The following is a 16,636-nucleotide window of genomic DNA, read 5'->3' as shown; positions in this document are numbered from 1 at the left end:
ATTAAGTGCTTGCAGCTAGGGTGTCTATTTAATTATCATTTCATTTCGAGCAAAGCTGCATGGTCATCGACGGTAACTGTTCTTTCGGGAACAGATACTACCGTCATATATAGTTAATTGATTAATGTTATTTTAAATTGTAGTTTTGTAGTGTAGAGAAATTGTAGTAATAGCACTTTTGTAGAACTAGATTTTTAGAAATATTTATAAGTGCCAGAAACAAATAATTAAGAGATATATTTATTACCATCTGCAAAAATGTATGGCCCATGTTAGCTTTCTAGATAATGTGGAGAACAAATAAATAAATAAATGTCTAGGAGAAACAATCATTGCCCGCATCTCGTGGTCGTGCGGTAGCGTTCTCGCTTCCCACGCCCGGGTTCCCGGGTTCGATTCCCGGCGGGGTCAGGGATTTTCTCTGCCTCGTGATGGCTGGGTGTTGTGTGCTGTCCTTAGGTTAGTTAGGTTTAAGTAGTTCTAAGTTCTAGGGGACTGATGACCATAGATGTTAAGTCCCATAGTGCTCAGAGCCATTTGAACCACTTTTTTAGAAACCATCATTCATAACTGAGGGGTGAAGGAAAACTACCAGAGGAAGATTACAAAATGTAGAGATGTAATCGTTGCACTGCAGAAAGATATCATGGGCAAATGCAAAATTTTCTTAAAGTTTTCTCCATCCAGCGTTAAGTCGAGTCCAACTAGGTCAGCACACAATGTAGCAGTCAGGATGACAAACAGGCAGAGCGCCGATACTGCAAATAATATAGCACACTCTACCGAATGGACCGCTCAGGATTGGCACCGCGATCTCTTCACCGATGAGTGTCGCATTTACCTTCAACCAGACAATCGTCGGAGACGTGTTTGGAGGCAACCCAGTCAGGCTGAACGCCTTAGACACACTGTCCAGCGAGTGCAGCTAGGTAGAGGTTCCCTGCTGTTTTGGGGTGGCATTATGTGGGGCCGACCATCCTCCGACTGATAGTGCAACCATATCGGCAGCATATTGGCAAGGCATTCGTCTTCACGAACGACGATTCGCGCCCCCACAATGCACTTCTTGTGAATGACTTCCTTCAGGATTACGACATCGCTCGACTACAATGACCAGCATGTTCTCCAGACATGAACCCTATCGAACTTGCCTGGGATAGATTGATAATGGCTGTTTGTGGACGACGTAGCCCACAACCACTCCGAGGGATATACGCCGAAACGCCATTAAGGAGTGGATCAATCTGGACCGACAATGCCTTGATGAACTTGCTAGTATTCCACGACGAATACTGGCATGCATCAATGCAAGAGGACGTGCTACTGGATTTGTCATTTGCATCTTCTTCAGTTCTGGTGAGCCAACAGAAACCCATTCTGTACTTTGTCGTCATGTGATAGGGTGGCCACCAGTGAAATCAATTATAGCGCGTTGCTCATAACGAGTTTCTTCTGTAGTCGCTGGTTCACTTCAGAAGGATTCCTGTTGGAATTGTTTGAAATTTCGCAGATCTGTTGTTGACTGTTATTAGTTAAAACTGCAACTGTAGAGACTGCGCCGACGAAGCTTATACGCCAGGGACAGTCCCGGAACTTTTTGGACAGATGGTGCACTCTGCAAATCCATTCTGATCAAAATTTGATTTATGTTATGCAAAGTATACTTGGCAGCTTCTCTGAAAACCAGGCGCCATTGTGCGGGGGAAGGGGCGGGGGTAACCTTTCACGTGACGCCTTCTTCAGTTGAGGAGCAGTTCGCGAATCCTGTACCTACTGATGATTCGAATTCATCCATTAGTATTGGTACCATCCTTAAGAATCCACAGTATAACGTACATCTCGTTTTTAGACAAGAGCGGTGACCTTTCTTGATATTGAATGCCCAGTTTGTGAATAAGAGAGCATATCATTGCACAAATAATGTGGGTAGCTCTTCCTTTGGAATGAGTGGGATCGTGTATTGTGGCCTAGAGCTGGTCCCGCAAGGAATGCACGAGATCTTCTGTGAAGCTTGGTACGTACGAGACCAGGTGCTGGCGAAAATGAAGCTGTGGGGACGGATCGTGAGTGGTAGTTGGATAGTTCAGTCTGTTGAACACTTTCCAGCGAAAGGCAAAGGTCTCTGGTGCGAGTCGTCGTCCAGCAAACATTTTTAATCCGCGAGGAAGTTTCAAATCGGCTCTCGCTTCTCTGCAGAGTGGAAATCCACTTTGTAAATAATCTCTTACAACGTGGCTAAGCCATGTCTCCACAATATCATTTGTACGAAGGTTCTGTTATGTTCCTCCAGCGTACGTGATGGAATTTGGGTTGGTACTTTGCGAGGTATGGCATAACACCTTCAGAAGGATTCAGACTATTTTGGTGCGATGTCCAGCCCGTGCCACAGTCGCCGGACTCACCAGGTCGTTGTGGGAGAAGTCGGCGGAGACGACGCCGAGCATGTCGTCCGCCCAAAGCCAGCCGGCCTCCTCGCTCTCGCTGTCGTTGGCGAAGTGGCGCTGCAGGCCGCGGCCGGAGCAGTTGAGTGCGGGGGCGGCGCCGCCGCTGGCGCACGCGCACACGCCGCACATCTCCTCCGCCTGCACCACGCCCACCGCCGCCGCCGCCACCAGCAGAGCTGCCGCCGCCGCCGCCGCCGCCGTCACTGTCACCAGTCTGCACACAGCAAGTTCAACCCTGTTATTATTTCAGCCTCCATTTCCCAACCAGTAGGCTGTCACAGGTAGAGCTCGCACAAACTACACTACTAGCCATTAAAATTGCTACACAAAGACGATGACGTGCCACACACGCAAAATTTAACCGACAGGAAGAAGATGCTGTGATATGCAAATGATTAGCTTTTCAGAGCATTCACACAAGGTTGGTACCGGTGGCGATAACTACAACGTGCTGACATGAGGAAAGTTTCCAACCGATTTCTCGTACAGATACTGGCAACGGTGAAACGTTGTTGTGATGCCTCGTGTAAGGAGGAGAAATGCGTACCATCACGTTTCCGACTTTGATAGTCGGATTGTAGCCTATCGCGATTGCCGTTTGTCGTATCGCTACATTGCTGCTCGCGTTGGTCGAGATCCAATGACTGTTAGCAGAATATGGAATCGGTGGGTTCAGGAGGGTAATACGGAACGCCGTGCTGGATCCCAACGGCCTCGTATCACTAGCAGTCGAGATGACAGGCATCTTATCCGCGTGGCTGTAATGGATCGTGCAGCCACGTCTCGATCCCTGACTCAACAGATGGGGACGTTTGCAACACAACAACCACTGCACGAACAGTTCGACGACGTTTGCAGCAGCATGGACTATCAGCTCGGAGACCGTGGCTGCGGTTACCCTTGACGCTGCATCACAGACAGTAGCGCTTGCGATAGTGTACTCAACGACGAACCTGGGTGCACGAATGGCAAAACGTCATTTTTCGGATGAATCCAGGTTCTGTTTACAGCATCATGATGGTCGCATTCGTGTTTGGCGACATCGCGGTGAACGCACATTGGAAGCGTGTATTCGTCATCGCCATACTGGCGTATCACCCGGCGTAATGGTATGGGGTACCATTGCTTTGACGTCTCGGTCACCTCTTGTTCGCACTGACGGCACTTTGAACAGTGGACGTTACATTTCAGGTGTGTTACGACCCGTGGCTCTAAACTTCATTCGATCCCTGCGAACCCTACATTTCAGCAGGATAATGCACGACCGCATGTTGCCTGTCCTGTACGGGCCTTTCTCGATACAGAAAATTTTCGACTGCAGCCCTGGCCAGCACGTTCTCCAGATCTCTCACCAATTGAAAACGTCTGGTCAATGGTGGCCGAGGAACTGGCTCATCACAATACGCCAGTCACTACACTTGATGAACTGTGGTATCATGAAGCTGCATGGGTCGCTGTACCTGTATACGCCATCCAAGCTCTGTTTGACTCAATGCCCAAGCGTGTCAAGGCCGTTATTACGGCCAGACGTGGTTGTTCTGGGTACTGATTTCTCAGGATCTATGCACCCAAATTGCGTGAAAATGTAATCATGTGTCAGTTCTGGTATAATATATTTGTCCAATGAATTCCCGTTTATCATCTGCATTTCTTCTTGGTGTAGCAATTTTAATGGGCAGTAGTATAGCTTGGCCTATCCGCATCACAAAGTAAGTCCCACAGGTTTCAATTTTGGGTCCAGTCCTACTCAATCATGTACCTGGCATTCATTGATTTTGAAAAGGCCTTCGATTCCGTGAAACATAAAGTAAAGTGCTCTGGTAGGTATTGCTGGAGTATGGTATACTACAGAAGATCTTAAACATCATAAAAGATCTATATGACGGCTACAGATGTTGCGCACTCTACAAAGGAAATATGACAGAGCCCATAAAAGTAAAGACTGCAGTCTGGCAGGGTTGCATTTATCACCAACACTTTTACTGCTTGTTCTAGACTATTATGAGAAGAGTCACAGCAGGCAGGAGACGAGGAATCCAATGGGGGATCCATGAACGTCTGGAGGATTTGGATTTTGCAGACGATATAGTTTTATTACCTGAAAGGTAATGTTGGCCTCAAGATAAACATACGCAAAACAAAGGAAATGTGAGTAAATTCAGGGAACATGGAGGTGTCAATGTTAATAGGGATGCAGCGGTTGGAGACTGTCAACTCATTCCTGTATCTGGGCAGTGTAGTGACGGATGAGGGTTGAGCTGGAAATGACGTGAAAAACCGCATAAGAAGGCAAATGCTGCCTTCATACAGTTGTATCCAACATGGAAAAATAGAAATATCAGGTACGAAACAAAAATCCGTATTTTTAATGCATATGTGAAGGCTATCCTTCTGAACACCAGTGAAAGCTGGAAAATGGATAAAAAGGTAACATCCCAGTTACAAAGCTTTCATAAATAGATGTCTCCGTCGCATCATGAATATCTGGTGGCCAGAAAAAATTTGTAATGGGGAGCTCTGGTGAATAACAAACCAGATACCTATAGAACACCAGATATGAGAGAGAAAGTGGAGGTGGTTGAGGCACACATTGAGAAAACCAGCTGGAGCCATCGAGAAAAAAGCATTGGAATGGAATCCCCAGGGAACAAGGAAGAGAGGGAGACCTAGGGGCACATGGAAGAGGACAGTGGAAGGGGAAACAGAAAGAGTTGGCAAGACCTGGGCAGAATTGAGGCAAATGATCAAAGACAGAGACGGATGGCGAGTTCTCCTGGATGCCCTATGCCCCCATAGGGGACAAAGGAATTGAGTGTGTTCCAGGACGAATGGTCGATATTCAGGAATTTGACAGGAACGATCATTCGAAGCAAAAGAAGTCTACTAAACATGCATATCTTAAGACCTGTTATGGGTACTTCTTCGTCTTCTGTACTGTGAAGCTAATCTCTCCTACTGCAAGCCCTTTGCTTTTCATATTTCGGGAGGAGTTAGTAGGGACCAAAACAAAGAAAACTGTCTAGTAAACACTTATTCTAAAATGCGTGCCTTAAGATCTGTGAGCACTCGTTCAGTAGAAGAGATGTGTCCCACAATAGCGAAGATCAACAAGCTCTCATTAAAGGGTGCGCTTTAGATCCTACGATTACTGAACGTTTTTTCTCGTTTTTCTCCATACTACCACCTCTCAAAATATGGAAAGCAAAGAGTTTGTAATACAAGTGATATGTTTCATAGTATCGAAGATGAACACGTGGTCACGGCTCTTAAGGTACGTATTTTAGAGTGCGTGTTTATTACACTTTACCATTCCACATGGGACACCCTGAACATCTGAAAGGGCTTCCAATTAATATTCGACAAGCTGAAGTGGCACCTTTTGAGACGATACTAGTAGTATAATACAAATCCCATCAGAGAGATACAACAAAAGAGATTGTTAACGATGTTTTTCAAAGTACTATTAAGTGGTTCTCTGAGAACAGACCGTCCCTAAATTTTGAGAAAACACACTATACTCAGTTCTGTACGAGTAGAGCCATAACAACAATAGTTGTAGCAAATGAAGAGGAGTCACTAAACAAGGTAGAACGCTGCAAATTTTTGAGTGTAGCCATTGATGAGAACTTGAACTGGAAGTAGCATATTATTGACCTTCTCAAACAGTTAAGTTCAGCTATTTTTTTTCTTTGTATAATTGCTAGTGTTGGAAACAAAAGAATCAAACTCCTGACATTTTTTTGCATATGTCCATCCAGTAACGTCATACGGAATAATTTTCTTGTGTGACTCACCACTTAAAAAGGAAATATTGATTGCACAAAATCGAGCAGTAAGAAAAAAAATGTGTGGTTTTCACTCGCAGTCGTCATGTAGGTACCCCTCCAAGACCGTTTTAATTGCACCATAGTAATACACATGCTAGTGAAATTCGTTGTAAACAATCCATCACAATTTGAGAAGAATGGTCTTGTCCACACCTACAAAACGAGAGGAAAAAACGACCTTTATTGCCTGTTATGAAAGCTGTGTTAGTGGCTCGGAAACGAATTCAGTACTCAGCAACAAAAATTTTCGGTCAGTTGGCAACTTAAAATGTGTGAATGAAAGTAAAGCAAGTTTTAAATCTAATCTAAAATCATTTATCCTGGACCGTTCCTATTCCGTAGACGAAAAAAATCCTTTTTGTAAGTGTACTTGCTTGAGTATGACTAAAAATGTGTTCATTACTATTAGCACTAATCATGTATACATGTATATATGTCGGTAAGAGAATCGTTCAAATTATCTATGGAACATATAACTAACTTACTTATATCCACCAGGTTGGCAATGTCTATATTATTCAGTGTATGCATAGTCCAATGCAATGTTCTTCAGACGTGCATGCGTGTCTGGCGGAACAGACATTGCCGACGATCTACAGCTGTATTAAATTAATGAAATGCATTCACATATTGCGAATGATTATACACCAACTCTATAAATCATTATTAACAGATTAAAATTTGTGCCGAACTGGGGCTCGAACACGAATTTCCCACTAACACGAACGGTCGCCGTGTACACATCCCAGACAGTGCCCAATTAGCCACGTAGCAAGATTTAGCAAATGCTATGGGCCTCGCGCATTAGCGTGTCTCGCGCCAGGATCCAAAAAAATCTGTCAGGTTACATATGAATGATATTCTACCTACGTCAACTGGAAAGATTGTGATGTCCAAATCTAATACGGATAGTAACAATATTTAGCTCATTTTTAAAAGTGAGCGCTGGCCGCACTGTACATTTCCTGTCGTAAGTGACAACAACTCAGAACATACATATAAATTCCCTAATGCTGTCCGAGCTATCGTTATAACCCCATCAATTGGAGTAGGGTTCTATGATTATCAATAAGATGGTTATTAATAGATATATTATTTATTTTGTAAGTACTCTCCTTCCGCAGCGTAATTACTATTCTTATAGACCTCTGGAGTGAAGGCTGCTTTATCGTTGGTGATCTATTGTCGTATAATGTGCTGTAGTTTCGCGGTTTTTGGGTTTCTTTTGTTTTTGTTTCTTCGCCGGTCGCTGTGGACTGATATTACTGTTTAATAACAGTAGGAGATACTAAGAGAATGAAATATAATTTTATTTAGTTATTGACGAGAAGCACTGAAGAATAACATAAGATTATTTGCGCTACAAAGTTATAAAAAGAGGTAGGTTCTAAGTGAAACGTATACAAACAGTGTAGGTGTCAATAATTATCGCTGTTTGATCTGATAAGAACATGTTATCGTTGTAATTCATTTGCTTCCAAATATAGTAAAGATTTATTTGCCACTGAGACACCAGTGTGATTGACTTTTTAAAACCACCCATACATTGGTGTAAGATTGAGTGCCAGATTTCACATCTTCCAGCCATCCACCCTAATGGATCGTCGTATGTGAAAATGTGACAAAAATAATTTCTCGTGAGACACTAAGCCATTAAAAGCAATACCTATTTACGCAACAGCTCTGTAGTATAACGGCTAAGGCTCCAGATTCGTACGCTAAGGGTAGCAAGTTCAGTATATACAGAACGCTAATTTTTTTTAAATTATTATCAGAATGCTAGTGATCTTCATTTTTATTCTTTTAATTTGTTTTTAAATTTATTTTCTGATCTTTAAATCCCTCATTTTAATTGTTGTATTAACTTTAGTATTTCTTACAAATTGCAGTAAGGTAGAGATTATATGTTCTCATGGTGCGAAAAGAATTTATATGTTAAAAGTTCGTACTACTATAATCCGTGGAACATTCGGTTCGAGACATCATTACATATTTAGAGATCCCTCAAAGTTTTGAAAAGAACTATTCGGAAGGTTACACAAAATATGACTATAGTGGTCATCACGAAAATAGGATCCTCAAGGCCATCTCATCGTCTTACACCATTCCCAATTAGTGATAATATCACATATTACTAAAAATTTCGAAAGAAATATTAGACACCCCTATTTTCAGTCTGAATATAGTGAAGTACTTTCCAAAATAAAATTCTTGCAAACTGCTACGAAAAAATAAAAACTAACGTTGCAAGATATTTTGAAAAAAATTGTTTTAATCAACCTGTGAGAAAACAGAACCACTGACATGATCATAGAATGAAGGCTTTCACGGCAGGTGTTGTCATCACTTAACACTTCCGGACTGAGATGCCGTGGTCCATACATCGACAACGAAGATTTTAAAAATGACCAGTCAATTGGTGAAAACGTCTTCCCTCTCTTCAGTCGACAAGAAGCAACTCTTTAAATCAGAAGCTTACTCGCAGAGACTTTATGGGTTACCCAAGGTCCATAAACCGCTGGTACCTTTGAGACCTACAGTCAGCGCAATAGGGTCTCCCACCCATGAATTAGCCGGACACCTTGCCTCGCCGCTGAAACCTCACGTTGGTGGAACTGACAGTCATGTTAAAAATTCATATCACTTCATCGATATTATTAAGGAAATTAGTGTGGGCCCTAATGATATCCTGGTCAGTTTTGATGTGGTGTCGTTGTTTACCATGATCCTAGTGAATGAAGCGATCACATGTATAGCGGACATTGTTCCTAGTGATATTCTGACATTATTCAGATATTGCCTTACAACAACTTATTTTCAATATAATAATGTTTTTTATGAACTGGCGGGGTGGCTATGGGAAGTCCTCTTAGTCCACCTGTGGCTAACTTGTTCATGGAGAACTTTGAACAACGGGCGCTGCAAACAGCTAGAAAAAGACCAGCCAGATGGTATCGTTATGTAGACGATACATTTGTTATATGGACCCATGGGGGAAGAGGAACTGGATGCCTTCCTGTTACATCTGAATAGCATTAATCCAAGAATTCAGTTCACTATGGAAAAGGAAATCGATGGTCACATGAACTCCTTAGATGTGCCTGTAATCAAACGAGAGGACGGATCATTGTGTCATAAGGTTTTCAGAAAAGACACACACACTGATCGTTATCTGCAGAAAGATTGTAACACCACCCAAGACATAAAAGAGGACGCACAAAATATGTGAACCAGCTCACTTAGATGATGACATTGAACACCTTAGAGCGACCTTCAACAAGAATGGGTATTCCAACAGAGAGATAGATCGTGCACTACGCCCTAGACTGACAACCAGGACGGACGAAGATCGAAACCAACCCAAGGGGAAAGTGTTCTTATCATTTATCAGTAAGGTCACTGATCGCTTTGGAAAAATTTTAAACAAGTACGATGTGGAAACTGTTTTCAGACCCACCACGAAAATAAAAGAATGTTTAAGATCCGCTAAAGATAAACGACATCCTCTAGCTACACCAGGTGTCTATAAAATTCCGTGCAGTTGTGGAAAGATCTGTATAGGCACAACAAAAAGAAGCCTCAACACCCGTCTGGGTGAACATAAAAGGAACTGCCGCCTCGGACATACTGATAAATCGGCTGTAGCGGAACATGTGTTTCAGGAAGGTGATCATGAAATAAAGTTTAGTGAGACGACCGTCATAGCAAAGACGACGCATTATTATGCGCGAATGTACAGAGAGGCCATTGAGATTGCCAAACACTGCAAAATTTTAATAGAAAAGATGAAGGCATTAAGCTGGATAAGACATGGATGTCAACATTGGAGCAACAGCGTGACAATCCATTAATTTCAGCTGAGAAAGTTGGCAATATCAGAGATCACAGCACAGCCGACGTCACGTGATTGACAGCGGCGCCCTTTGGATATATAGGGCGCTCACTTGCGCTCTCGTTGCAGTTCGCCCATTGTCCTCGGAGGATGCCTTCCGCAGTCGAAGGCGAAACGTCAGGGGAGAGTTTTATGTATGGGCCACGGCATCTCAGCCCGGAAGTGTAAGTGATGAAAACCACTGACATATTTCGACTGACTCGGTGCGTCAGTATTTGTTTGCCGCCTCTAGGATTTTAGTTCCGAGAGTTCGGTTTAATATGACAGAGAATATTCTTTACTTTCCCAATTTTTTTATATGCACCTCTTTCTGAACCCTCACCACTGCACCCATCAACTAAATCGTCGATATACGCTACACAAAAGTAACTGTAGGCACATCCGTTGAATTTGAGCAAAACATACGAGGGCAGTTCAATAAGTAATGCAACACATTTTTTTTCTCGGCCAATTTTGGTTGAAAAAACCGGAAATTTCTTGTGGAATATTTTCAAACATTCCCGCTTCGTCTCGTATAGTTTCATTGACTTCCGAGAGGTGGCAGCGCTGTACGGAGCTGTTAAAATGGCGTCTGTAACGGGTGTGCGTTGCAAACAACGGGCAGTCATCGAGTTTCTTTTGGCGGAAAACCAGGGCATCTCAGATATTCATAGGCGCTTGCAGAATGTCTACGGTGATCTGGCAGTGGGCAAAAGCACGGTGAGTCGTTGGGCAAAGCGTGTGTCATCATCGCCGCAAGGTCAAGCAAGACTGTCTGATCTCCCGCGTGCGGGCCGGCCGTGCACAGCTGTGACTCCTGCAATGGCGGAGCGTGCGAACACACTCGTTCGAGATGATCGACGGATTACCATCAAATAACTCAGTGCTCAACTTGACATCTCTGTTGGTAGTGCTGTCACAATTGTTCACCAGTTGGGATATTCAAAGGTTTGTTCCCGCTGGGTCCCTCGTTGTCTAACCGAACACCATAAAGAGCAAAGGAGAACCATCTGTGCGGAATTGCTTGCTCGTCATGTGGCTGAGGGTGACAATTTCTTGTCAAAGATTGTTACAGGCGATGAAACATGGGTTCATCACTTCGAACCTGAAACAAAACGGCAATCAATGGAGTGGCGCCACACCCACTCCCCTACCAAGAAAAAGTTTAAAGCCATACCCTCAGCCGGTAAAGTCATGGTTACAGTCTTCTGGGACGCTGAAGGGGTTATTCTGTTCGATGTCCTTCCCCATGGTCAAACGATCAACTCTGAAGTATATTGTGCTACTCTTCAGAAATTGAAGAAACGACTTCAGCGTGTTCGTAGGCACAAAAATCTGAACGAACTTCTCCTTCTTCATGACAACGCAAGACCTCACACAAGTCTTCGCACCCGAGAGGAGCTCACAAAACCGTTCTTCCTCATGCACCCTACAGCCCCGATCTCGCACCGTCGGATTTCCATATGTTTGGCCCAATGAAGGACGCAATCCGTGGGAGGCACTACGCGGATGATGAAGAAGTTATTGATGCAGTACGACGTTGGCTCCGACATCGACCAGTGGAATGGTACCGTGCAGGCATACAGGCCCTCATTTCAAGGTGGCGTAAGGCCGTAGCATTGAATGAAGATTACGTTGAAAAATAGTGTTGTGTAGCTAAAAGATTGGGGAATAACCTGGTGTAATTCAATGCTGAATACAACAACCCCTGTTTCAGAAAAAAAATGTGTTGCATTACTTATTGAACTGCCCTCGTATTTTTGCGAGTGGTTTGTGAGACCCAAGTTTTCTCGAAGTATAGTACAAGATTATTGTCCTTGCTGCTACAGTCTGTCTGTATTCTATTATCCCTTAATGGGAAGAACGATTTTTATTACTTAACTGGAAACGTGTGTCTGCCAGACACGGTACTGAAGAAAACCAAATAAATGTTGCTTTTCTCGCAAAGTAGTACTTTAATCTGTTAGTACAATGAACAAACTGAACAATAACTCACTGAACACAGTTGATAAGTAACAATTCAAATATGTATAACTTTCATGAATACTCATATAATAGAACTCTACAAAAATACGTGAATTGTGTAAAGAAAAGTAAGGGAAAAGCTTCAAATTCATAAATACTTTTGATTAATTAATCCATTAAACACTTAACTCACATTTTTCTGGAACATTCCAGGCGTACAGGTCATTCACAATTGAGACATTTATATGCCGTGTTCCTGTTGTTCTGGTATGCACAAAAACTGCACTTCCTCTTTCTGTCCAGTTCCTCTTCACCCTCCCTTGTTCTTCTTTCTTCTTCTTTTAGTCTTTTTCAAGGATATTTTCAATTATTTTTCTCAAATCTCCCCTCAAATTGGAGGAAGGTAACCTATTTTCAAGATAAAAAACATTGCTGGAGGCCAGCGTCTGCATTTACTGTTGGATGAGTAGTTAGCACATATTTGGTCCAGTGTGTCTGCTCCACCTTCGGTGGTGTTGTAAAAGGACACAATTTCCGGTTTCCCTGTCACTTTATCCACTGCTTTTGAGAAATGCGTACTGGGCAATAGTATTACTGCTTTGTTCTTCCTACGGACTACTGACAACAGAGTAATTTTATCACTCAATCCATAATGAGAAGAGCCAACATCCGTATTCTCAGAAGGCATGAAGTCAATTGGAATTTCCGGTTTATTTTTCTTTAGTGTACTTACATATATGAACCCGTTGCTCTGAAGTCCTCTAACCTGTTCTAAAGAGGAAAACCGATTGTTAGCAGTAACATTTCTGTTACTATTTACAGTTGGCTGCACTACTCGAAGAACCAAGTTTTCTTTGTTCATTGCCCAGTTCAGCACCATCAGAATCCTTACCAGCATATAAGTCGGCATTGTACAAGTATGGTGTACGGGTATCTGTCAGGTTTTTATTCCATACTTAGTAGACTTTTTGGGAAAATACATTTTGAAGCAGCATCTGTCACGAAACGGTACGAGCGTTTCATCTACGCAAGTATATTCTCCAAGTGAGTACAGTTTCAGACAGTTACTGACGGATTTGGAAGAAAATTTCCGAAATTGGTGCGTTTTGTCTTACTTCGTCTGTATTTCTCTTGTTTCAGGGTCATGAAATCGCAAGCAGAGTAACAAGATTTGGAACCGCTTTACTGACATTTCGGTTCTAAATATAGGTCTTCCAGTAAAGTCAGTAGAGGAGAGTGATAGCCGGCCGCGGTGGTCTCGCGGTTCTAGGCGCGCAGTCCGGAACCGTGCGACTGCTACGGTCGCAGGTTCGAATCCTGCCTCGGGCATGGATGTGTGTGATGTCCTTAGGTTAGTTAGGTTTAAGTAGTTCTTAGTTCTAGGTGACTAATGACCACAGCAGTTGAGTCCCATAGTGCTCAGAGCCATTTGAACCAATTTAGAGGAGAGTGATAGCGTATTTTCGTGTCCAGACTTACAGATGGAAGTCAGCATACAAAGCGCCATAAATGCTTTTATTTCAGACAGATCAGTAGATCTGTAGTTACTTTGCTGGTGTACGTCAATCCTGTATCCGTATTGTTCCAGTTTAACGTTTGTCCCTTTCACAATTACCTTTATGGGTTCATCATCAAATGTCAAAGACCAAATATCATCTATGTTAGGATTATCAGCTCTTGTAATACCCGGTATTCCTTGGGTTATGTTATTACGAGATGCTCGTGTAACTTTTGTTGGTTCTTTTGATTCCCAACAAAATCGATTTTTGCCTTTGTAAACAAAGGGAACTGACATAGCCGGCCGGAGTGGCCGAGCGGTTCTAGGTGCTACAGTCTGGAACCGCGCAACCGCTACGGTCGCAGGTTCGAATCCTGCCTCGGGCATGGATTGTGTGATGTCCTTAGGTTAGTTAGGTTAAAGTAGTTCTAAGTTCTAGGGGACTGATGACCTCAGATTTTTTTGAACCATTTTTTGAACTGACATACCGTTATTTGAGTGCTCAACTGTGCACGAAAAGTCAACGCCTGCATAAGAGTCTTGTTCATGAGAGGAAGACCTGGAAGTTGCTTTTTCTGCAGAAAAGGAAGGGTCACAATCGGAATAGTAAGAAAATAAATCCTCTACATCCATGTCCTCTTCATCTACATCTTCCCACACCATTGCAAATTTCCCCTCAAAATTTGGATCATCCGCTTTCAATACTTTTTTTGTCTTATTTTTCGTGATGTAGATGGAACCTGCTCCATTTTAACCACCTGTACAATATATTCCACCTGTACAATATATTACAAAATGCTAGGACTTGTAACTTAACAGAATGTCTAAAATCAAAAGCAGTTAGCTGCATGTAGGTCTACTCACCAGAAGTAAAAGGAAAGATTTTGGAAAAGCGTGTCTAATAGACATACAACAGAACTTGCATTACTGGAAATACCCTAAAACGCCGAAGGAACTAGTATAGGCATGCGTATTCAAATACAGAGATACGTAAACAGGCAGAATACGGTGCTGCGGTCTGCAACACCTATATAAGACAACAAGTGTCTCGCGCAGTTGTTAGATCGGTTACTGTTGCTACAATAGCAGGTTATCAAGATTTAAGTGAGTTTGAACGTGGTGTTATGGTCGGCGCACGAGCGATGGGACACAGCATCTACGAGGTAGCGATGATGTGGGGATTTTCCCGTGCGACCATTTCCCGAGTGTTCAAAAATGGTTCAAATGGCTCTGAGCACTATGGGACTTAACATCTATGGTCATCAGTCCCCTAGAACTTAGAACTACTTAAACCTAACTAACCTAAGGACATCACACAACACCCAGCCATCACGAGGCAGAGAAAATCCCTGACCCCGCCGGGAATCGAACCCGGGAACCCGGGCGTGGGAAGCGAGAACGCTACCGCACGACCACGAGATGCGGGCTTTCCCGAGTGTACCGTGAATATTAGGAATCCGGTAAAACATAAGATCTCCGATATCGCTGTGGAAAAAGATGCTGCAAGAACGGGATCAACGATGACTGAAGAGAATCGTTCAACGTGACAGAAGGGACCCTCCCGCAAATTGCTGCAGACTTCAGTGCTGGGCCAGCAACAGGTGTCGGCGTGCGAACCGTTGAACGGAACGTCATCGAGATAGGCTTTCAGAGTCGAAGGCCCACTCGTGTACCCCTGATGACTGCACGACACAAAGCTTTACGCCTCGCTTGGGGTTGTCATCACCGACATTGGACTGTTGACGACTGGAAACATGTTGCCTAATCGGACGAGTCTCGGTTCAAATTGTATCGAGCGGATGGATGTGTACGAGTATGGAGGCAATCCCATGAATCCATGGACCCTGCATGTCAGCAGGGGACCGTTCAAGGTGGCGGAAGCTCTGTAATGGTGTGGGGCGTGTGCGGTTGGAGTGATAAGGGTCCCCTGATACGTCTAGATACTACTCTGACAGGTGATACATACGTAAGCATCCTGTCTGATCACCTGCATCCATTGCTGTCCATTGTGCGTTCCTACGTCTTGGGCAATTCCAGCAGGACAATGCGACACCCCACACGTCCAGAATTGCTACAGAGTGGCTCCAGGAACACTCTTCTGAGTTTAAACACTTCCGCTAGCCCCCAAACTCCCCAGACGTGAACATTTTTGAGCATATCTGGGATGCCTTGCAACGTGCTGTTCAGAAGAGATCTCCACCCCTTCGTGCTCTTACGGGATTGATGGACAGCCCTGCAAGATTCATGGTGTCAGTTCCCTCCAGCACTACTTCAGACATTAGTCCATGCCACGTCGTGTTGCGACACTTCCGCATGCTCGCGGGGGCCCTGCACGATATTGGCCAGGTGTACCAGTATCTTTGGCTCTTCAGTGTATGTGTCTCAAACTGTGGTATTTGAGAAAACAACAATTACTTGATGTATAACCGTCACCGTCAACAGTCAGTCACACGACAAGACTGACAAAGAAATTATGTGGAGCTACAGAGGCATTCCCGTCATTATAAGTGCATACATGTCCCTCAGGCACTTATTTCCTTTTAAGAGTTAAAAATTAGACTTTTTGAATCAAATACCAAGGTAGTGGAGAAGACAACGAAAGGAGGTCTCTCAGCAATAATAATTTTTTTAACCGAAATCACCCTGTAATTTTCCATTCATCGGATACTATCATCGGTCGTGGTATCTAAGTACAGTTCCGCACACTAAGTTTTTCTCAAAGTCGTCAAATTCCGTAGATTTCCGTTTTCATTTGTATCACTTTTTTGTAGGATCAAAACACATGCTCACATCCAGGCATTCTGCCGACGCTATTGCACTGTTAATATGGAGTACAGTCGATAGCACAAGGGGTTTTTGGTCAATTTATGAACGCGCGCAAAATTTATAATGTTACTGGTTCCTACACTCCAGTACATTCGTTACGACAGTTTTAGATTGTTTTCGAATGTCATTTCACCTTCTGTTCAGGCCTTTGCTGCTGGATTTCGCTGACTACGTCAATGTACCATTCCACGGAAGACTGAAACTA

At 43.4% G+C, this 16,636-nt stretch overlaps 1 protein-coding gene across 1 annotated transcript in view; it reads right to left on the bottom strand.

The window, feature by feature from the left end:
• The window catches only part of LOC126203276 (leucine-rich repeat-containing protein 15-like), a 123,479-nt gene that overhangs the window by 61,174 nt on the left and 45,669 nt on the right, over positions 1-16,636 (bottom strand). The window contains exon 2 of the mRNA XM_049937532.1: positions 2,403-2,658. Coding sequence (XP_049793489.1) covers positions 2,403-2,658 — 256 coding nt within the window. The remainder of the gene's footprint in view (positions 1-2,402; positions 2,659-16,636) is intronic.

This window comes from Schistocerca nitens, chromosome 9 (genome assembly GCF_023898315.1).
Source record: "Schistocerca nitens isolate TAMUIC-IGC-003100 chromosome 9, iqSchNite1.1, whole genome shotgun sequence".
In the NCBI taxonomy this organism is placed as follows: domain Eukaryota; kingdom Metazoa; phylum Arthropoda; class Insecta; order Orthoptera; family Acrididae; genus Schistocerca; species Schistocerca nitens.
Note: the sequence above shows the minus strand (reverse complement) of the source record. Positions and strands in the feature narration are given on the sequence as shown.